We start from the raw sequence: 23,798 nt of genomic DNA, 5'->3' as shown, positions 1-23,798 counted from the left end.
TGCTATGTTTGTTTATTGATTTTGTATGCCGTGCCAAACCCAAAGGTAACTGGGCGCTACAGAGAGCAGGAAAACAGGATTGCTTAAAAACTTAGTTACAAGGCACAATATAAATATGAAAAATTACATCACGATAAATCAGTTAAAGAATATACATATGTACAGTCAGATTGATAGGTGTTGATTGATACATGGTTAATCTTCGGGGTCATTAGAATGTAGCCATGTGAGAATATTCCGTCTAAAGCTGTAGTAGGATTGGTCTGTTCTTATGTCAAGTGGGAGAGCATTCCAGTATTCGGTTGCCTTGACTGGGAAGCTGCTGCCGCCTGTTTTTTTTTTTTTTTAGTCTAAATTTAGGTATCTGTAGGCAGTAGGAGTTGGCAGTTCTGGTGGGGCGAGTGGATGTTTTTCTCGCTATTCTTGCTGCCAGGTAAGGGGGTGCTGCGTTGTTAAGACATTTAAAGGTAAGTGATGCTGTCTTAAGTGAGATTCTGTCACAGATTTTGAGCCATTTGTGTTCTCTTCTTTTGTTAGAAATGTGTTCTTTAGAGGGTAAGTTGAGGGCAGTTCTAAGGGCATTGTTTTGCAATATTTGAATTTTGTCAATGATGTATTTGTTGGCTCCCAAATACAAAGCATTGCAATAGTCAAGTTTGGAGAGTATTAGGGTGTTGGCAATGATGATGCAGCTGGCTTGGGTGAGGAAAGCTCTACTTGCCCTGATGAGCTTGCACGTGTAGGCCGTGGAGGATGCTAAGGAGTTGACTTGTTTCTTTAGTGTTAGGGCTGAGTCAAGGTGAAAGCTTAGTGTTTTCACTGTTTTGGCAACTGTGATTATATTGCCATCAATATTAAATGCTGAGTAGTTGGGGCTGAGTTTTTTTAGGTTGGAGCGCATCCGAGCAGGATTTCAGTTTTATCATTCAGGCATAGTCCATGCGTGGCCATCCATGCCTGAATGATGAGATATATTTTGTATACCAAGGCCATATCAGAGTCGAAATTTCCCGAAAGGGGAATGAGGATCTCGGTGTCATCTGCGTAATTTGTGTAGGTGACATCCAGTCTGTCCAATTTGTCAAATAGGGGCTTGATAAAGATATTGTATAGAGTTGGCAAGACGCAAGAACCTTGGGGTACACCGCAAATAATTTTGATAGGGTCTGCTGATGCCAATGTGGAGAAGACACTCATTGTGCGGTTGTCCAAAAATGATTGGATCCAGGCTGTGGCCTTGTTTGAAAAGTGGGCAGCCGCTGCCAGGTGTTCGCACAGGACTGTATGATCCACCAGATCAAAGGCCGCCGACAGATCAAGGAGTAGCAGCATGGCGGTGTTTCCCCTGTCATTGAGATCGTCAATCTGTACTTTGAGATCAATTAAGGCTGTCTCTGTGCCGTGCTGCGGTCTGAATCCCGATTGGCGTGTACCTAGGAGTTGGTTAGTTTCAAGATAGTGCTGGATTTGTAGGTATGCTACTCTGTCTATTATCTTGAGAAGGAATGGTACCGTGGTGATAGGCCTGTAGTTAGTGGGAATAGCAGGGTCTAGAGTTTGCTTCTTGAGTAGAGGTAGGACCCAGGACTCTTTTAGGTTGCTTGGGATGGTGTTAGAGGAGAAGGATGCATTAATCAGTTTGGTTATGAAGGGGGCTAAGTCCCTTGCAGCATCCTTAATTAGCTGGGCTGGGCAGCTGTCACCCTTACAGTTGGATGGTTTGAGGGATGCGATGATCCTTTCAGTTTCCAGAATGGAGATTTTTTTAAATTTGAATGGGTCAAGGCCAGGTGAGTTAGTAGTCATAGGGATGGTGAGTGGTGTCTCATTGGGAGTTGGGGAGTCTTTTTCTAAGGAGATTTTAGTTTGGAGTGTTCTAATTTTATTTGTTAGAGCATTTTGGATGCTGGTGCACCATTGTTTGTCTTTGGCAATGTTGTCGGGTGGAGGTACGGGGGATTCCAGCTCCCTTAGGATAGCAAATCATTCCCTGGTATTGGAACTTGCGTTGCAGATTCATTCATTAAAGATATTGTTTTTTGTGAGTAGGATTTCTTTTTTGTAATTATTGGCAAAGAGTCTTAAGTTTCAGTTTATTTTCTTCAGATGGGGTATGCCGCCATTTAGATTCTAGTTTCCTTTTTTGCATTCTTAATGCTTTTAAGTGTAGGGTGAACCAGGCGTTTAGGTGTGCTTGTTGTTTACATTTTTGAAGTTTTAGAGCAGCAATGTTATCTAGTGCTATTTTCATACCATTATTGTAGCTTTCTACCAGAGCTCGGGATGCAGGTAATTGGGAAGAGCATTGATAGTAGGTAGTAGCAATGGCAGGAGTTTGTCTGGAGTTGTTTCTTTTGGCTCTAGTGGGTTGGGGGGTGCCATAATGTTCTCTTTGGTAATTTGTTTATTAAGATTTAATGTACAGTCGATAAGGTAGTGGTCTGTCCAAGGTTGAGGGGTAATTTTGGTGATAGTGGTATCACAGTTCAAGGTAGTGGCCCAGTCCAGGGTCCTTCCTTTGTTGTGTGTTGGGGTGAGATTTTTTTTTGGTTTAGAGTTTCCTCGTAATGTACATCATTAGGTTGATAACAATGTTGATGACAATGTTGAAGCACTACATAGGTGTTACCCTTATCATGTATTTATCATGCTTGGTTTGAAGATGTATATTGTTTTGATTGCCACAAACTGTTGTTGCACAGTAGAGTTGTTTAAGTTTTATAATATTATTCATTAATACTTTCTTCTGTAATTTGTTTTGCTTTTGTAGAAACTTTAAAATTGTGAATTTTGCCCCGATGAAGAGTGAATACTCGAAACACGTTGGGCCATCAAATGATGAATTAAATTGAAGCTCTATATAATACATTTGAAGAGCATTAACTGCATAAGGTGATTTGTATATCAGACACCATATGGTTAAAAAATATTGGTCTGTTTTGACAGATCTTAGACAGTGTGCAGGGGATGGGAGTTCCCCACTTTGGGAACATCCACTTCTTGTTTTTTAAATTTTTTGGTTTAGGCCATGTTCAGCTAGCATCGTGGCTATAGATTGGGCTGGTTTGTCACCCGGGTCATTAAATCCTAAATTGCGGTCGCCTAGTAGTAGGATTTGGGAGGAATCTTTTGTGTTGTTGGCTAAGAGGCTGGATAGATCCTCCTCGAAGGTCCCAATGGGGCCAGGTGGCCTATATATTAGGTAGATGGTTAAAGTGTGGCAGTTACAGATGGGCAGTTTGGCTATGAGGAGTTTGCATGATTTGAGGGGAGATGGGGGCTAGTAGTCTTAGAGCGAGGGTGGTTTTTGCTATAATGGCTAAACCACCTCCTTTGCTGTTAGGTCTGTCCATTCTGATTAATTTGCTGGTTTATGTGAATAGCTTTTATTTTTTTAATATGCCTTCTAAGCATCCAATATAAATACTTTTCGGATAACTAACCTAATTTGCATCAGTAGAACAAACAATGTTCATTAACCTTGGATGTTTAATAAATAAAAATGTTCTGTTATCTTTTGTATTTTATACTTCTTTAAAGATTGTCAATTTGGGCCTTTGCACAATAAAGGAAATGTGTGTACATAATGATAACGGACACAGATGTGGAGCTGGAGGGCGCATATCTTCACATCCAGATCTGCCTTGAGCATTGCCGCTATCTCTGGTTTTCCCTAGGCCACAGGCAAATTCAGTACAGTGTCCTTACATTTTGGCTGCAACTTTGCACCTTACGTAGCTGCTTATCTGTACTAGAACGATTGTCTGAGACAGGCTCACAACCTCATTCATGCTTCAGCAAATATTCGGGCCTCGACTTGTCCTTCTTTTCAGGTTGTCTCTCTCTGCCACTGTGTTCTGTTTGACACAGTCTCAGAGGCTGACCTTCAAAGGCTTTGTTTGGAGGCAGCCTGAGCTGAGTCTTTCCGATGGCAGAGTCGATTCAGGACATTCAGAAATCGTCACTTCATAGAGTCGTACGTCAGCATATTGGTTAGAGCGTTTGCTGCCATTTTTGCCATTGTGCTTACTTGCAGTTCCCACAGCCTGGCTGTGCAGTCTGGAACAAAGTGTGGACAATGGACTAGGAGTACAGAAGTCACTACAGTGAGTAATGTTTATTTTCTTTGCTCTTGAAGGAGCAGTGCCTTAGAAAATGCTCCTTGAAATGCATTGAGTTTACGTCTGTGCATTGGCCAGTAAGCTTTTTATGGTCTTGCCCTTGAACCTTTCAGACATGACGCTAGTACCTGAACTCGGTGAACCTCATCTTTACTGCTCTGCTCTGGTAACGTGAAGAAGCAGAGAATCGGTTGCATACCATTTTCAGTCTCTCATGTAAGGAGCTCATGGTGGCAACAGTAAGGACCGACACAAGTGATCACAGTTTATTAAACGGCAAAAGTGGCTAAGATAAATGCCTAATCTAAACCTAAATCTAAGTTGGGAGCAAGCTTCGACCATCAAATGAAAATAAGGCAGGCCTAGTGGCACTGTGTCAAATAAAAAGTGCCTATACTAAGAAAAACCTATTTGCCAATCCTTATGCTAATTACAAAAAGGGGCTGGGATAGGATTCATAAGAATGAAAGAAGTGTTGACAAATAATGTGTCAGGATACAGTAGTTGGGGTCTCCCTACCCCACGTTTTAAGCATGGGATAACGTGGAACCTCTGAGCACAGCACACTTCTCGAGCTTCCCCAGCACGAGACGACAGTTCCCCTCTCAACCTTCAAGAACCTTGATGGCCAAGTCTCGCTTCCTACAAAAAGTCTCTTGCCTTCGAGGGTCGGAAAAATAACAAACCAAAAAGTTCCATCTGCACGGTAGTTAAGGTGATAATGGATTACCCCTGGGTCTCCCTCTTCAGGGTGCAGACCCTTCTCAATCTTTAGCCTCCCGATTTCTAGTTTAATATGGGTTTTCCTTGATTCACAAATCAAGTCTTTTTTAAACAATTCTTCAGGCTTCATCCCTTTCTGTCGGTCTCCCTCTGCCAGGTTCACTCTTGCCAACTATTACTAAACAGTTTACTGTGGACATCCCTCCACCTAAACAGTTTACTGTTGACATCCCTCCATCAGGTTCACTTCTGTCGACACACTGTTTATAGGGATTTCAGAGTTTGCACCTTCTCGTTATCATCCCTCTGCCGGGTTCACTGTTGCCAACCTTATCAATCATGCCCTTCGCTGACGGTCAAAGGTTTTTGAATGTACAGAGGATTTTGTAAGACCCCTGTATGACCACCTTGACCGTTCCTTTGTTACCTTCCCAAGGCCCTCTGTTATTCACAGTTTCAACAAACACAGGATTGACCAGAGTCTATCAAGTAAGCACCCACATGGTGCTGGATCCAGTTCCCAGTGATTGCGTCGACAGTCAAAGCATCGACAAACCATAGCATTGACAACAAAGCATCTAAAAAAAAAAACATCTAATGCATTTAAAAAAAAATGTTTTATGGAGGGGTTCCCCTCAACCCCCTTTCTAATGGTTTAAAACACATTTTTACTAAACGAAACCCTTTACCATTTAAAAAAAATGCATTTGATGGTTTTTTTTTCACTGCTTTTTGTTTCAATGGTATGGTTTGTCGATGCTTTGTTTTAGATGTAATGACCGAATACCGCTGGATCCCTCTGCAGCTGATCTCCCCTTTTCTAACAGTTCTTTGAACTTCCCTTAAATTGCTAATTCGCAGCTTTCGCTCAACACCGCTCGGTACTTATCGGTTCTTACCTCGATTCGCCAGCTGTGATGAAGCGCTTGACTTTTTAGAATATCTAGAGTCAAGGCCAGTACCATGGTAGCAGGTGCCTCCCTCGGTCCTACTTATCAGCGTAGGCACACTCCGTGCACCATTGACATCTGCTGCAACACACTTGAGCTATTGTCTGCGGTCTTATGGATTGCCTCTGCAGAGGTTTTGCAGGTCTGGGTCGAAAAAGGCAAGGCTGTGTCTCTCCTTGTCAGCCTCTCGATATTCACCGCCTTTTTCCTCATCTTGAATTGCAGTGCCTGGATAGCTATGTGCAGTCTGCCTTGCTCGTAGTGTGCTTTTGTGCTCCACTTTTTATCCCTGTGGCGAAGGGAAAGGGCTCTCAGGTGTGTGTAATTCTGGTCAATTGCCTGACCATGACAGACCCTTGTATTGGGACATGTTAGGTAAACGGCTCTGGTGTTAGTCCGTTGTTTGTGATGTGCGAAATTGTCCGTGTTGGAAATGGGGGGGGCAGTGTTTCAGAATATCCTACGTGGTAGGAGGGGGGGAGGTGTTGAAAGAAGGGGGATACGGCGTCTCACCCGTTGGTGTCCCACTTCCACTCCCCAAGAACCCCCATCCAGGCGATCCTTCCTCACTGGTCCACCCGAGGAACTGGATTCAATTGCGATGGCCGTGTCCTGGCAACCTGGATTACAGATCCCCAGGTTTCTCACACTCGGCACAGCCGTGGAACTACTTTCGACACTGCATAAAATCCATAAAACAGGCTGATAACCAGCATTTCCAGTTCATTGAAATATATGTATCTGTGTATTAGCGCACTAGTGGCACCTGCTGTACTTTACAGAACGACCATACATAATCCTCAATAATTCAGAGGCCACTTTGGTACTGCTTTTCCTGCTCCAAATCAATGCACCAGATTAGAATGGGAATACGTTTTTACCTTATGACACTGCTTCCAGAGAACCGGATACAGCAGCCACATATGAAAATAGTATCAGCTGGCGAAATGATGATTGCAAAGTTGAATTGTGTCCTTTAAAGTTTGCAGTTATTTGCCTTTCAGATTGTTTTTCCATTATATCAAATTGGATATAACATATGGCCGACATTCTGTTTAGGCTTGGAGCGTTCTGCAGAAGGAATCGCATAACGTTAAAAAATGGCTTTTGTTATTGCAATAAAATCTCTAATTTGATGGTGTAGGGTTGCAGAATTTTTTCACGTAGCTGTTGACCTCTCCGGAATCTTTGTATTTCAGCATAATCAGTAAGGCAGAATGAGTTTCCATTCCAGGTCGCAAAAGACTGCATGGATTGGTCTAACAATGTATCAGCACGTTGTCAGATTTAATTCTCTGATTGGGCATTTTGCAAATTGTTAGGGAGATTTATCATTTTTATGCTTCATCCCCTCTCCTAGTGAGGGTTTATAGTCCTAGTTTCGAATCAAAAGATTCGAAAAACAAAAGTTTTGAAACATATGTTTCAAAAACAAAAGCTGCGACATGCTATGTTTAACATGCAAAGTGCATTTCTTTCAAAACCAATCCATCGACAATAGTCATGGACTGGTTTCAATTGAAGTGCACTTTTACATGTTAAAAGTAGCATTTCGATGTTTCTTTTTTTTTTTTTGGTAACCTTGAAAGGTTAGATGGAGCTGTCCAGTGCTGTAATTTCAGCACTGGACAGCTCCATTTAACATTTCAAGGTTTTAGTGTATATTGGGGGGTGCAAACACACCGCCAACAACACATGGCCTACCTTCCTGCGTCCCCACACGTGTCCTGATGAAAATAGTACCGCACATGTGTGGGTGCACCTACCGGGGGCGCAAAAGCCAGCAAGGGAAACGGGGAACCCCATGCATTTCCCAAAAGAGGACACCCGTGGGAATCCACACATGGCCAAATTGGAGGGGCGGCCCATCTCATGTAGACCTCCCCAGTGGCAGGTAATGGGGGGTGGGGGGCTGTCCTGCACTCCTCCCTGGGCTCAGGCGTCCGTTCCTAGGAGCAGATATCTGGTCCCAGGGAGGGCTGCATGACATGGCACCCACTCCATTGCGGCTGGGGGAGCGGGGGGGTCAATGCCCCATCCCATTAGAAAATTCCCAGACCCTTTGGGGTGCCCAACAGCCCCCCCCCCCTAAAAAGCGTTCCACCATTTTCAATTTTTTCTTTGTTTTTGCGAAACTTGTCTTAGCACAGAGGGGCACATTGGTGTGCCAATCTGGCCCTGGGGTGCCCAAACCTTACTGCCCCACCCACTGGGAGGCCTGTCCCACAATTTGTGGGGGCCCTCTTCCCCCCTAACCCCAAATGGTTGACGGGGGCACCTCATGCAGGTCTCCCTGGGCCTCCTACAAACGGCTGCGTGAGGTACACCCCCCTCCCTCCATTTGGGGGGGGGGTTGAGGGCCCACAAAAATTGTGGGACAGGGCCCCCAGTGGGTGGAGCAATAAGGTTTGGGCACTCCGGCACCAGATTGGCACACCAATGTGCCCCTCTGCACCAAGGCAAGTTTCGTAAACAAAGAAAAAAATGAAAAATGGTACACTACACTTTAGGGCGGGCTGAGGGGCACCCTAAACCGCCAGGTAATTTTCTAATGTAATGGGGGGGTGACCCTCTACCCCCCAAACCAAATACGGGGGGCCATCTCATGCAGCCCTCCCTGGGGTCAGATGCCCCTTCCTAGGAGCAGATATCTGCCCCCAGGGAAGGCTACAAGGTGTGCACCCATTTCCCCTTCGGGTGAGGGGGGCACCCCCCTTTTCTGTAAAATATATCCCTGGTGGCCCCCCCACCCAAAATTCTTTCTTTTGTTGTTGTGCTTTTGGTTTTTTATTTTGCCCCCTTCCCTGGGGGCAGATGATGAGCCATCTGCCCCCAGGGTTGCACACATGTGCCCCCATGCTCTCAGGGCCGGGGGGGGCGAGGGCTGCTTACTGTAAGCAGCCCCCACCTCCCCCCGCATTCAAAGACCTCCCTGGTGTCTAGTGTGCATTGCTGCCCGCGCATCTAGCGCCCTGCGCCCGATCCGCGGGCAGCAATGCTGTCACACAGGCTGTCCTTGGAAAGGGAAGAATCTCCCCTTTTCAAGGACACCATTTCCAAAATAATCCCTGGTGGCTAGGGCCCCCAAACCTCCTCACGCCTTCCCATCATGTTTTTTTAAAATAATTTTTCTTTCTTCTTTTTTTTTTGTCCCCTTCCCTCGGGGCAGATCAGCCATCTGCCCCCAGGGTTGTGCACATATGTGCCTCCATGCTTTGGGGGCTGGGGAGGGGGAGAGGGCTGTTTACTTGAAGCTGCCCCCCAAGTCACAAACGGATCCATGGTGGTCCAGTGGGTGGCTGGTCACGGATCGAGCACTCTGCGCTGATCCGTGACCAGCAGTGCCTCATATTGTGTCCTTGGATAGGGGAGAACCTCCCCTTTCCAGGGAAACCACTTTTTCCTCTATCCCTGGTAGCCTAGTGGGCCCCAGGGCCCCAAACCCCCTCCCCCCTTCCATCTGTGTTATTTTTTTTGTTGTTTTTTTCCTTTTCACCCCTGGGGGCAGTGATCATCTGCCCCCAGGGGTCTCTGATGCTGTGGCCCCATGCTGTGGGGCCACGGGGGAAAAGGGGGCCGCTTACCTAGTAAGCAGTCCCCCCTGCCCCCGTGTCACAAACAGATCTGTATTGATCCGGTGACATTGCTGCCTACGGATCGCGTGCCCTGCGCCCGATCCGCGGGCAGAAATGCTACACAATGGGTATCGTTGTAAAGGAGAGAATCTCCCCTTTCCAACGATACCCGCCTCGATCTCCGGCTTGAAATACAGCCGGAAATCGAGGCAGAGAAAGGTGAACACTCACCTTCTGTTTTCACCGCAGCAGCCCGAAATGGCTGCTGCGGTGAAAATTACTTTCACGCTGACGTGCTTTACGCACACCGACGTGAAACTGAAGGTAATCCAGCACCCTGGCATTCAGGGGGACCTCCCCTCACATAGCCCGGGGGTTGGATTACAGTTTTGAGCGATCTCTGCTTTGCAGGGATCGCTCAAAACAAGGTGCCAAAACCGACGAGCTGGCTCGTTGGTGGCAACCTGGACCGGTTTCCACTGACGAGCCGGCTCAGCGGTATCACTGAAGGGGTTAACAAATGAAAGTTTGTTCCAATGTCTGCTGGGTGATGGGTTCACCCCTGGGCCGCCGCCTTCTGGGCGCTGACCCTTTACGTATCGTATTCCTCAATTTGTGTCAGTTCTTATCTTACTTGAAGTTTGAATGATAGCTTCACCCCTGGATCTCCCTCCGTCGGGCTCGGAAACCTCTTGACTGGCATTACTCAGGTGATGGCTTCACCCCTGGATCTCCCTCTTGCCGGGCTCGGACCCTTCTTTCTTAGCCTCCCTTCACCAGGTTTACTGTGGCTCTCGATCTCGATGATAGTGGCTCACCCCTGGCTCCCCCTCTTCTGGGCGCTGACCCCTCTTTACTTTCAATGTTCTCTTTTTACACAGTTCAATGTTTGCAGGATTCACCTCTCTTTCACGGTGCTTGTAGATCAAAGTCTTTCGATTGTACAGGGATTTTGCTCGACCCTCTGTATGACCACTTTGACCTATTTCGCTGGCCCTTCTACAGCCTTCTGGTAATTGTAGTTTCACTCAGATGGGTATCAACCAGAGTCTCTTGAATTGGCACCCACATGGTGCCGGTTTCCCCCTGCAGCTGTTCTCCCCCCCCCCTTAATACTTTTCCAGTTCATTCACATTTCCTTCAGCTAGGTTCAAACTTGCCACTTGTCACTCAACACAGCCCGGTTCTTATCGATTCTCCCTTGACTCACTGGCTGTGATGAACCGATTGGCTTTTGGCTTTCTTGGAGTGAAGCCCAGTACCACGGGCGCAGGAGCCCTGTGTACTGTTGGCATCTGTTGCAAGACACTTGTGCTATTGTTCGCAGTCTTAGGCTCTCTTGCATGAAGGTTCCGCGAGCCTGGGGTGAAAAGGGCAGGTCACTTTTCTCCTTTCCACCCTCTCGACTCCTGACGCCTTTCTCCTTCTCTTGAACTGCTGTGCCTGCGTAGCTGTGAAGTTGTGCTGTCTGCTGTGCTCGCCTTGCTCGTATTGTGCTCTCCTGCTCCACCTTTTATCCATGTGGGGAAAAGGAAAGGTTGTCAGGTGTGTGTGATTTAAGTCAATTGCCTGACTTTGCCTGACACTTGTGCTGGACATGTCAGGTAAACAGTTTTATTACAAGACCGTAAACCAGTATTCATGTTGGGAAAGGGAGGGGTTGGAGTGTCGGATTGTCCTACAGGATATGATGGGGGAAGTAATGCGATTATCAGAAGGGGAGTCAGTTGGTAGACTGAAAAGTACAAAATGGGTAAGGTTTGTGAAATGGATGAGAATGACCGGGATGAAGAACAGAACATAGGGGATTGTGGGAACAGTAGTATTCTGTCATAGTAGATTGGGATTTTGAAAGATGACAATCGGAGGGACGGGATTGCTAGGGTTTGCGGGGTAAGCGGGAATAGATGGGGTTCTGACATGAACCAAGAGAATTGAGGGAATCATAGTGTTTTGTCTGATCAGGTTGGGAATGCGGAAAATGATAAAATAAGGAACGGGAAGAAGGATTAGGAGTATTCGAAAGGAGACCGGTGAAAAAAGGATTCTGGGAGTTATGCTTTTTGGGTGTCACCGGGTTTGGGACCTTATAGGATTGATTACGTATTGAGGGGTTGTTTGATCTGGGCCGGAGAGATCGAATGGGAGGAAGGGGGGCAGATGCAATACAGCCCATGAAAGCCTCAGATATCTTGCCCTCCTCTGGTACAATACCACGTCTCACCTGGGGTACTCCCCTGAGCATAACCCCGGGGTCCCCTACCCATGTGATCCTGCCCCACAGGTCCACCCCCAGGAACTGGATCCAACAGCGATGGCTGTGTCCTGGCCACCTGAATAAGGGATTCTCGAGGTCCTCTTGGGAGAATACCCTCAGGTTTCTCACAGACCTCCAGCACTATTTGCTGGACTTCTGGACCTTTTTATGGAATCCTGAATGAGTGGAGCCTTTTCCCATTCATTCATTCTTATGGGCTCTGTCTTTTGGAACTCTGTTCTGTCCTTTACCTGTCCTATGGAGTCTACTTTCCTCTGTGTCTCTTTAAGGCATCTGTATTTTACTAGTGCAGTACACAGCTCCCTAGAGATTCTTTTCTTTATCCTAGAGTAACTACAGTTCTTAAGAATACTTAGTATCTCTTCTTAAACTGTATTGTCTTAGAGATTGGCACACACCACCTTATGCTCTCTGTTCCTGTGACTTTTTAGTCACATAGACAACCTCCTAGTTATGGCTGGTGGGAGGGAAGGTGGTCTAACAACTATTGTGTGATTTCTCTAACGCAGGCTATGTCCATAGCCACAATAGTGCACAATAGGGGCACCCAAGTACTAACTTGGGGGCTCCCTTCTATTCTCACCATTTCTAGCATGGTTGTTCTTTGTTAGCCCTGCTTCTATCGTTCAGGGAGGGGGAGGTCTGTGTGTTTTTTTGCCTTTGGCAGGAACCTTTGGGATCCAGAGTGTCTGGGCAGGCAGGAAGTGGGGAGGAGTTTTCCACCCCCCTGTCCTTTGTCTGCCACAGTGCCTGAATGGGACCATCTCCGACTGGGGGTCTCACTGTCCTGATTAGGCAGCCCTTTCTGTAAACTGCTGAGAGAGATTGCAGAGGAGTGTATGCTGGAACTGTATAAAAGGTGAGGCTCCTGGAGTGAAAAGCAAGTCGAACACTGGAAACTTAAGTAACAAGTAACCAAAGAAGACGATGATCAGAGACGCCTGCAGACCCTTTGCAACACTGTGAAGCGACCACTGCTGTCCTGATCCCGTTTTTCTGTGCGACTGAAGAACTCCTCAGAGGGCGACTCCTTCCCTTTGACTGGTGGCAACAACCAGTCCCAAGATGAACTTTAATCAGAGCCATCTCCCAAGGTGCTGTGCCTCTCTAGAGCTGCAGAGCCCCAATACCAGGAGTCCTCCGACCCAATTGAAGTGCATTGTTGTGGAAAGGCCGAATCCGTCCAAGTCTTTGCTGAGCTCAAGGTGAACTTCCAGAGGCACAATCCGAGCCTTCCAAGTCCCCCTCAACAGAGTGCAGGACTTCAGGAACCGAAGAAGATTGTCCGGGCAAATGATGTCCTTTGTTGGTGCTGCAGAAAAGGTGCCAAAACCGCAGAGTGACCAGAGAAGTTGCTGAACGCCGTGCAAGAGGTCCTTCCTCGAGACTGTTGCTGAAAAGTCCCATCCATTGTCCTGCCTTTCGTCATCAGACCAAGGAATCCGGAGGTTGGTTCCAGCGCTGCCACATCGAGGAGAATCCAGCCCCAATCTTTTCTTCTAACCTAAGGTACTGTGGGGAAAAATGTATTGCTTACCTTGATCCAAGAAGTCGCCCCAAAGCGTTGGAGTGCACGTAGAGGTGTCCAGGGCAACCCCCTCTTACCTCCAACTGAAGCCGCTGCTTGTGTCCCTTTAGCAAGTCCTGTTACAGGATCTCCAATGTTGGTTGTATCCTCTAGCATCTTAGAGAATAGCGAATAGAACATTTCCACAGGAGTTGTCGTTGCTCTGCTGCCTGTCAAGATTTTGAGCCCTCTCCGAACTGCCTTTAGCTAGGGTTGCGTTTTGGACCATAAAGACTTGCTGTGCGAAGGAACGGCCTCTAGAACCACAAGCCCTGCTAGTATAACAGTAACCAACAATTTTCCTTCCCAAAAGTCACTAACTTATATGTGTATTCAGAGTAAATGTGTTTACTGTATTTCTTCAAAGATTTGCGAGTGCGCGTTACTACCGACAAGACAGTAGGACTGCTATGACTGTCAAAAGCTGTAGCAAATGTAACCACGAGCAGCTACAAACTAAGCAGTGGCCTTTGAAAAGTATTCTAAAGTATTCATAACTGTTTTGGTTTATTGTTATGTTATTTTGCATTTATATAGCGCCTTATATACCATTGGTATGGTCTGAAGGCGCTGGTAGGTTGAACGCCCTTGGGAACCGAAGTTCAGGTCAGTAGAGAGAGTTGAGTTGCGTGTGAGCACCGGTATGTGTGCAGCTGGGGCGGTATTCGTGTAATAGCTGCTTCTTAGCAGTAGGTGTGGTGGTTGAGAGATCTGGGGTATGTGTTCGTTCTGGCAGGATTTATCCAGACCGGATGTGGCTGCATTAGGCCTGGTGAGAACGCCTGGCTGGGGGGTGTGTAACCAGCAGTGTTTACTTAGAATGATGTGGAGTGTGCGGCGGATGTTGGTATGAGAACAATTATACCGAATGGTGTCATAGTATCTCTGTGTTCTAGCTGAGTGATGGTGTAAAGGAGAGAGTAAGCGTGGTGGTGTGATATGAAGGGTTATATGGTCCGCACCCATCTTCTCTACGCACTCGTCCCCTCTACGTTCACTTTTTTCATATGCAATCATTCGCTCGTATGCATTAGCTTATTGTGCTAAGTATTTAAAAGTGATTCTTGTGTAAATATAATACATCTATATTTTAATATACTTTTATTAAGTGTTTCTTTGATGTGCATTACTAACTCGGTTCAGTGTACTTCGCTACAGCTCACATCTTCCTATTATGATGAACCTGGCTGCTCTGCCACTCTACTAAGGTTCCAGCTGTAGTAGAGACCGATAGTAAGAGTTTGGGATCTACAAACCACTGGGATAGCTTACTAAAGTCTTACTCCAAGTGGGACTTCAGGAAAACTCCACTAAAACAAATATTGTTGATGGTCATCTTTCTCATTCATTCTATGTTAGATTATTTTAATGTTAATAAAAATCATTTTACAGTAGATGTAAGGTTTGGCGAAGAACCTCTTAGCTTATTTAGCTAGATTTTCTAAAATGTGGCTCAGTATGGGGCCTCATTGCAAGTTTGGCGGTGTGGGAATAAAGTGGCAGTAATTCTGTTACCAACACTTTCCACCACTTCAGCCGAACTCTTTAAAATCTGCAAGGAGCTGGCCAACCCTGCTGCAGTCTCTACCTGTCCTGTCGCCTCCCAGACCCCCTGCATGGCACTGGCCTCTCACTTCATTTAAAAAACTCAGGACATCCTGTCCTCACTCTCCTCCTATCACCCCCCCCCCTCTATTCCCTGCTCTTCCTCTGGCCCTTCTGCAGCCACCCCTCCTCCCTCCTTCTCTGCCTTTCTCCTTTTTTCTGCTGACGAGGTTTCGCGACAAGTCCGATCTATGAAAGTCTAGTCAAAACAGGTCCACCCCTGTTCCTCCAAAACTATCAAGCACCACATCGACTCCTTGGCTCCTGCCCTGGCTGACTTGTGCAATCACTCCTTCGCCTCTGGAGTCTTCCCATCTCCCCTCAAGCACTCCCTTGTGCACCCCCTTCTTAAGAAACCCTCTTCCAACCCCTCCTGCCTGGCTAACTATCGCCCAATCTCTATCACTCCCTTCCTGGGCAAGCTCCTGGAGAAACTGGCCATCTCCCAGCTTAATCTCCATGCTGAATCTGTTGGTAGTCTTCATGACCATCAGTCTGGCTTCAGAGCTGCCAGAAGCATGAAACTGCTCTCCCGAACATCCGTGAGGACCTGCTCTCGAACCTTGACTCTAACACCCCATGTGTTCTCATTTTGCTTGATCTCTCTTCTGCCTTTGATACTGTCAACCATACCATCCTGCTCAACCGTCTCTGTGATAACCTGGTTATCACTGGTCAGGCTCTGGCGTGGCTGACCTCTTTCCTCTCCAATCGACCCTTCCAGGTCCAACTGGGGTCCTTCCTCTCTGACATCTTTTTCTCTACCTGTGGTGTCCCCCAGGGATCTAACCTCTCTCCCTGGTTGTTCAACCAGTATCTGCCACTTCTTGCCCACCGCATCGCCGCTCTCTGCCCCAACTTTCAGTGCTATGCGGATTATACCCACCTCAATTTCAGGCTACCCTCGGCCTCCTCTTCTCCCTTCCCACATCTCTGACTGTCTTTGTGCTATCCATGAATGGTGTGCCGCCAACAACCTCTGCCTTAATGCCAGTAAGACTGAGATTCTACTCATCGACACACCCACTCCCTCCTTCCCTGCAGCTCTCTGGCCGGCCTCTCTTGGCCCTCTTCCTGCTCCCACCTGCAAGGCTAAAAACCTTGGGGTAATCTTCGACTCCACACTCTTTCTCTCCTCACACATCTGACGTCTCTAAGAAGTCACACTACCAGCTACACCTCCTCAGAGGTATCCTTCCTTTCCTCTCCTTTCCCCAGAAGCTCACTGTCTCTAGAGCCCTTGTTCTATCGAAGCTGGACTACTGTAACAGCCTCTATCTAAATCTGCCTGCCTCTACTCTGCGCCCTTTGCAACTCATCCAGAACAGGACTGCGAGACTTGTCCTTGGCCTCAAGCCCAGGGACCGTATCTCTCCAGGACTGTAATCACTACACTGGCTCCCAGTGGCTGCGAGGATTAAGTTCAAAACCCTCTGCATTGTCCACAAGGCCTTCTGGGGCCTTGGGCCAAAATACCTTCAACACTCTCTTCCTAAATATCTTCCTTCTCGAGCTCTTCGCTCATCCGCCTCCAACTCCATCTGGGTCAGCCGCTTCTCCAAGCAACGAGTGGGGGTAGATCTCTCTGCTCAGCAGGGTCCTCCCTCTGGAACAGCCTTCCTGCCTCCCTGAAACTTGAGGAGAAACATCTACGGTTCCGGAAGCACCTCAAAACCTTCCTCTTTGCCTCCGCTTTCTCTCCCCCTCTCCCCTGCTAAAATTACTGAAACTGCACTGAATCTGTAACTGGGCCACTCGCCGATCTCGGTCCTTGGCCCAGCCACTCTCCCCTGCACTGCCTCCCTGGCAACCCCTGCACTGCGGGACTGTCTCTGTATCCCTACAGCCCCTCCTCCCAGCACTTGTCTGAACTTACCTTGCACTTGCCACCAGCTGGCCCTTATTATTTATCTTGTATTCTACTAACCCTGTACTGCACTTTCCCCTCTCCCTTTCCCCCTTGCACTTTTCCCTACCCCTCTACCCTTGCACTTGCGCGATTTGTATGACACCTGGCCTAGTAGGATCGTTGTCTGTCTTCTCTTTGTCCCCCCCGCCTCATCGCGCCTTGAAACACTTGTGTATAAGCGCGTTACAAATGCCATATCATATATCTTGTTTTGGTGGTAACGGAATTCCTGCTGTTTTTCCTTTATTTCCAAATGATGCTATTGTTGGAGGAAAAGGGGTGCATTCACCACCAGCTTGTTGCTGAGGTAAATCCTCTACTTTACTACCAAAAATCGGTAGATTTACTGCAAGGTAATACCACCAGCAGCAAATCCACCAAAAATACTCAATAATTGAGAGCGACCACCCCTTTTAATTCCGTGGTAGCCCCACAAGACCAAGTGGTGGTAACGGTAATCGACTTTGCCAGGAATTCGGCAGAATTGCTGCAAACTCGTAATGAGGCCCATGATGCTTTCATTTCGAGCCTGATGGTGCCCGGCTTCAGCAGTTTTATAATGCGCGCAAGAGACAATTAGTAATGCTTTAAAAAAAATTGAACACCTGTTACACAACCGTTTTGCACACAGTTGTGTAATTCATTGATGATCATTCGGATTGCAAGAGACACGTTTGTGACAGTTGCCCTTGCGCACAAGAACATTCACCGACATGCCTTCCAGAGTGTAAAAAAAAGATATTTAATTTGTGTGGGGTTTTTGTAATCTGTTCAGCCGCTTCAGAGCTCTTGCACATAAATTGCGCATAGTAGAGGATGGTGCGGGGTGAGTGAGGCGATATAGGTGAAGCAGTTACAAAATGAGTCCAAGTGTTGATGGCCTTTCGGGAGCATTGTTTAGTAAATCACATTGACTTTAGGCAGCATATGGGTTTAGGGGCTGGCGCTAGCTATCCCATCCTGCTCTTTGCTTAGCCACCCACTGTCCGAAGGGTAGTGGGTAGGCTTCTAGCCTATTGATAACCTGGCAGGAAGATCATAGGCTGGGTCGTTTGAGAATCAGTCTTCAAGTAAAGGATATTTTGAGCAGGGAAACCGATGGAATAATCCATGCATTGGCATTTTGATGAAACAGTTTGCTCTCCACGGAGAGGCTACAGATAAGCATGCTTTAAATAATGGTCGCACTTGGATTGGGGTTGGCAGGACAAGGGTTGCAGAATACCTGCCAGGACCACTAACCTAGAATATCTGCAAAGCTAAAGGTGGACCCTATCCAACTTCTCGGTTACTCTGTTTGTTTATGGCATTTACAGTTTTACGTACACAGATTGCGCTAATGTACATGAACGGTGTCCTTGGAAATAATTTGATGTTCTCGATGATCTTTGTTTTGCAGCTTGAAAATAAGGAGCTCCATGAAATCCTGTCCGTCAGCAGAGAGTCGATCCAGGCAAGGAAAGATGAGCTGGCTGACAAGGGATCGGGGGAGACTGAACTGAACAGCTTCCCACCAAATAAAAAGAACAACTGAAAATGTCCTACTGTTGGAGTATTTATCTCATTACGACCAATCACCTCATTTTGGATTTCTTTTTTGTGTCGATAGCAATGCAGAAATGGCTGTTGGAGAGAAGGAGTACAGTTACAGAATCTGTCAAGCTTATTGCGCACGTTGTGTAATTTGACATTTGGTCGACTCTAGATTTGTCTCATTACCTACCCTTGAACTGGTAACGAAGCAATATTTGTCAACTAAATATTGTCCACAATACATTGAACCTGAGCCACAAAGTTAATTGAGGATTTTCAGGAGTGCTAACACACTTAATGGCCATGGTCCACTTCCCTGCTGTTGTTGTCATATCATTCAGTTTTCTGATGAAGGTCTCCCCCACTTAATTTCAATGTTTGGAGTAGGTAGGGAAAATGTACCCCTTATATGTGGTATTAGATGTAAGCCTCCATTTAGACAAACTGATCTTCAGTGAGTCTCTACACTCTGTGGAAAATAATGGTGGAGTCTGGCAAGCCCATTTATCTGTGATTCTCTTCATATAAGAAATTGTCAACAGCCAAAGCGGGAAGCAGTTAACACTGCACAAGTAGAACCAGGCTTCTTTTGGCTGATTGGTGTGAGCAATACTTTAGTTAAGCTTTAGCATTGCGCTTGGGCTCTTTGGGAAGGTACTTCATTTCCGAGCAGTTGAGATTGGTTGGGCTTTGTGACAGAAAACCAATAAACTTGGCTGGTCACTTGCCGCCAAAACATAAATGAAGCGTACTTTGAGAAGCTAAGAAACGCACAATTACCTCATACTATAAACGTTGTGGCAGTACGGGATTTGTTGAAAGGGTTTAGATTTTGTCTGATGTTGCTTAGCAGGCTTTGGGGTTCCTTAATGTAATTCTTGCGTACATGTTATTTAACATTGGGTAACTCCCTAGTTCGTTTTGGAATAGAACCTCCTCTATTTTCTCCAAAGCTACACACGGTTGGCCTCATTTCAAGATGGAGGAACGGACAATACTGTTCTGTGCTTGCCCTTTTACTTGAATGTTGACCCGTCATTGAGAAACCGCTCCATGCACGACGATTTGACTACGTAAACAATACATGCTATCTTTTCTGTAAATGTGAAGCATTGGTCCAACCACTTCATGAGTGCTGCATTGTTGTCTGAGTGTATAGCCACCCTTTGCTACTATAAGTTGAATATGAAAAAAGACTTAAGGCATTATTTTAACAACCCCCCCTCCCAGTTGACATCTGTGCTTAGCAAATAGTTTTCTCTGCACCTTGCTTTTCAGAGCTTATGTTTGTGGGAATGATTGATGTTGAATTCACACAGCAAATGGGTGGATAGATATGAGGTAGCGTAGATGATCCGTAAACAGGAGTGTATTAGTTTTGTATTGCACAAAATAATACTTTCTTTAATTTATGATCTATATTGTTGGGCCTTCAACAGGGTGCCCTTTATAATTACCCTCAAGGACAATGAGTGAACAATTATAGGTACATTGTTATCAAAGTGCTGTCTATGACTGTCACATGATCTTTCGATATTGTCTGTCATCTACACATGGAAGCACAAGAGATTAAGACGGCCATTGACTAAGCATGGCTTGGCTTTTTCGATGATCTTGAGTGATCCTTTGGACCATATACCTTAATTATGTTATCAATAAAAAAGCCTGGCTTAGAAAGTGTAGTCCTATGTCATAACAGTGCTACATTTCGAACACATCTGAATTTGCTCATCCTTAAGCATGTAGTAATTCAGCGCATGTTGACAGATTGTATGCCTTGCGTTCATAGAAGACACGTTTGCTCTCCCTCAGTTCTCCTTTACGACTGCTGATACCGTAAGGATACATCTGATAGGTTTTATGAAGTCTTTCCAAGAGAGGTTTTTTTTATTATTGGGGACCAAAATTACATTTCAATATTTTATTTTTGGTGTCCTATACAAATATGCTGGTTTATCTTGGCTACTCCTACTTTTCATTTGCCTCCAAGCACAGACAGTTTAGTTTATATGAATGCATGTGCGAATGATTACTCTGGACTATGTGGGTTCCTCCGAGGTGCCCTAGGACAGACAGTGTTTGTGCGTGTCCTGCAAATCCGACCTATGATGCATTTTTGTCATTTTTCACTAGCTGGCCAAACAATCAATCACAATACTTTATTTCGACGAACTGCCATCCAAGTATAAATATCTGATAACACATATACACATTGCAGTCGTTCATGTCATATAACGTTTTTTACGAACAAAGAAATAAAAATACAAATTATAAATGGTTTGGTTACACAAACGAAAATACTATTCTCACAGCTGTTTGTCTAGTCTACCTAACACTGTTAGGTTTATTTACTGTGTACTTTTGAAGCTCACTATTGCAACTTTGCCCCAATATAAAACATATGACTATCTTAAAAAGAACACTTCATTAAAATGACATATACATTTGTTCTCCAAGGAAAGAATATATATTGCCAGTTCCTGTTGTTACTATTTTGAAGCAGGAAGCTGACAGAAGGGTGGCATGTTTGTTGCTATAGACTTTTATTGATGTATCCCTATCTGTACGAGAGGTTTCCCGGCCTCCAACTAAAACTAAAGGATCTGTCAAAATGTCAGTCCAAACGAACCTACTTCAATCCTTACACTGCAACTAAAAAGGAATATATCATCCATCAGAAAGTTCTTTCTCCAGGAGAATGACTCCCTTCTCCTGGAATACGGGTGGTGTCCTAAAATATCCTCTTGAAAGCAAAAACCAGGGGGCATCCACTGAGAACTTCCTCAGTGATTTCCCTGCGTCCTCCACTCTTCGGCATCGCTGGTCAGCAGACAGGATTTGAAATTCCCACTCGGGATGGTTTCCACACCTGCTGCCTCCCGGCTGGGCTTGACCAAGTCTTTAGTCCTCCTTCTACAATGTTGCCAGTCCTGCCCTGGCAGATTGTCAAAGTCACTTGATGGATTGATCTTCATGCATCCTCTGGGCCACCTCGTACTAGTACTAGCAGTTAGTAATCTTCATGTCTTCTGGGCTCTTATTCGTCCTGGTACTTTCTGTTGTGGCTGTTTCTCCAATACTAAAGAAATACATGGGTCTACTGTGAAGGCATCATGAAGCAAGATATGATTCAGGCAAGGAATTAAAAAACTGTTCCAGGCTCAGGGGTTCTAACACTTCGGGTAAGGTTTTCTTTCCTAACCACAATGACAGAGCGTTCTTAACCCATTCTTCTAACTCAATTGTTTCCCCAGGTCCTAACTTAAGGCTCATACATTTCTGATGGTAAAAACTGGTTTGACCTACCTGTTGGCGAAGCCCTTCCTTGATGTCAGCAAAAGAGGCGGTTCCTGGGAGGTTTAACAATTGGTAAGATGTCTGTAACTCTCCTTTCAACAGAGGCTCCAGATAGCATAGTTTTAACTCATCCCCCCATCGGAGCTGGGCTGCTAACCTTCCGAAATTCAAGAAGAAATTCCCCAGATCATTCCCCTCTTTGTAGGGTTGAAGAACTCCCTGTGGGATATTTGGTTTTTCTTGAGCGGCAGTCGGCCGTTCCAACCCTGTTTGGAATCTTGCCTCAGCCTGCATCTGCTGTGTAGCCAGTTAAGCTAGCACTTCGTCTAGAGAAGCCATTGGTCCTCGAGATGATATGGTATCCCCTGAACTCTCTTCAGAGTCGGACATGGAACAAAGGTCTAGGTCCTTGGTGGTGTCGGAATGTACCCCGATTTCAATTTCTCTAATGGGATGTGGGTTCTCTTTGTTCTTCTCCTTTACCGACTCAGGGGAAGAACAATGGAATGGGCTAGAGGAGGACCTTGGTTCCTGATGGGTAGGACTTAGGGCTCTAGGTCGAATCAAAGCCTGGGGTTTTCTAATAGTCAGAAAAATATTGTCTTTGCGTTTTAAATGATAGGTGGTCAAGGGAAGGCGGTCAAGGAGTAGCTATGATTTATAGAATAGATCTTGACGACTAACCAGGATCTGCAATTGCCTGTAAAGTGACTTTTTAGTTCTAAAATTCGACAGTGCTCTTGAACTCTTACAATCGTGTCCTTCCCTGATATTTGTTGAACTACCAGCCAAATAGGGTTCCCTCAATTTGTATCAATTGAGTGTATCCCACTCCTTTGACACCATTTGCAAAGGCTTCATGAAGTAAGACAAAGACAACAGATTCACTTTTCTTAAATAGAAAGATTTATTTCTCAAAGATCAGGATGGAGTATGGCCTAACTTGCCCTATGCTAAGGTGGGATGTCCCTACATAAAGAAACTAAGGTGAGTCGGTGTCATAAAGTTCAACTCAAAAGTCTGTGTCCAAAACCTATACTTGCCCTCACAACTGAAGATATACAATGTGTAGGGATGTCAGCAACCAAAGAAACAGTGTTCAACATAAAGTTCTAAGCTTCTTCTAGCTCTGGGCTTGCTTTCAGCTTCCCCAAGTTCAAAACAATTCCACAAAACGACCTTGGGGTTACCTTCTCCAAGTTCAGCACAGGTCCAGAAAGCGTCTGGGTTCCCTCCCCAAGTTCAAAACAGTTCCACAAAGCCTTGGAGTTTCCTTTTCCAAGTTCAACACAGTTCCATTAACCTCGGGGGTTTCCTTCCCCAAGAAGGCAACTCTTAGCTTTAAATTCACAGTTCAACTTTACGAACTTTCAATATTGCTTTCAAATCCACCTTGTATCCTTTCAGGCTTTGCAACAATGTACTTAGCTGGCTTTTCTCTTTAGTCAATTTAACACTGGTTAGGCACCACAACTTTAGTTTCTTAACTTTCCTTGGTTCACTCCAAGGAGGGGTCACTCAGTCTAGGCGCAGTTGTCAGACCACATGGTCCAACCATCACAGGTCAAGCAACTGATAACCTATGGCATTTTATAATGTTCATTGATTCTCATTGGACTTCCTTGCCAACACTGTTCCCCTCTGCCTCTGTATCATTAGTCCATATAGATATCGGTCGCACTTTGATAATCTCTTTGTCAATATGTGATTTTCACACAACTCACTTAGTGACCTCCTTGTCACCCCCTTGCTTTCACACTATCCAATTATGCTCATTATTTGCTCATTACTTGCTTCCCAAGCTTTAATTACTGGCTTTCACTTAGCTTGTACTTTCACATAGTTCATAAATCCCTCTTACTTATTTTCACTTTGTTCGTAAATGCACATCACTTTTCATGTGTGCAGCATTTTCATATGTTTTGCATAGTTTTTCCTTAATTCCGTATTCAATCATTTATTAAATATGTTGCAGCTTGTTTGGAATTCAATATTTTCTCTGCTGTCTCCAGACCCATTCATTACAGGTTTTTCCTCGTTCGGCATCTTCCTTTGCCCACACTCAGCCCCTTGAGCGCCCTGGCATGAGTGAACCCACTCCATCACTCACTGGTGTGCGGCAACTCCTCTGGTTGCTTTTGCTCTCCTCTTTGGCTTTTGCCCTCTCCCCTCTCGTTGTGAGCTCTGGTGAGTAGCGCTCGCTTTTCTGAACCTTCTTGCTGCTGTTGGCGGTGTTTGTG

The 23,798-nt window shown here is 45.7% G+C and overlaps 1 protein-coding gene across 2 annotated transcripts in view; it reads left to right on the top strand.

Annotated features, from left to right (window-relative positions):
* Positions 1 to 18,269, top strand: part of SIKE1 (suppressor of IKBKE 1) — a gene marked incomplete at its 5' end in the record, with an annotated part of 135,870 nt that extends 117,601 nt beyond the window's left edge. For both annotated transcript variants that reach the window (XM_069633413.1, XM_069633414.1), the window contains 1 exon segment: positions 18,128 to 18,269. In XM_069633413.1, coding sequence (XP_069489514.1) covers positions 18,128 to 18,262 — 135 coding nt within the window.
* Between the last annotated feature and the right edge of the window lie 5,529 nt (positions 18,270 to 23,798).

The sequence above is a fragment of the Ambystoma mexicanum genome, chromosome 13, assembly GCF_040938575.1.
Source record: "Ambystoma mexicanum isolate Mex_15411 chromosome 13, UKY_AmexF1_1, whole genome shotgun sequence".
In the NCBI taxonomy this organism is placed as follows: Eukaryota; Metazoa; Chordata; class Amphibia; order Caudata; family Ambystomatidae; genus Ambystoma; species Ambystoma mexicanum.
Note: the sequence above shows the minus strand (reverse complement) of the source record. Positions and strands in the feature narration are given on the sequence as shown.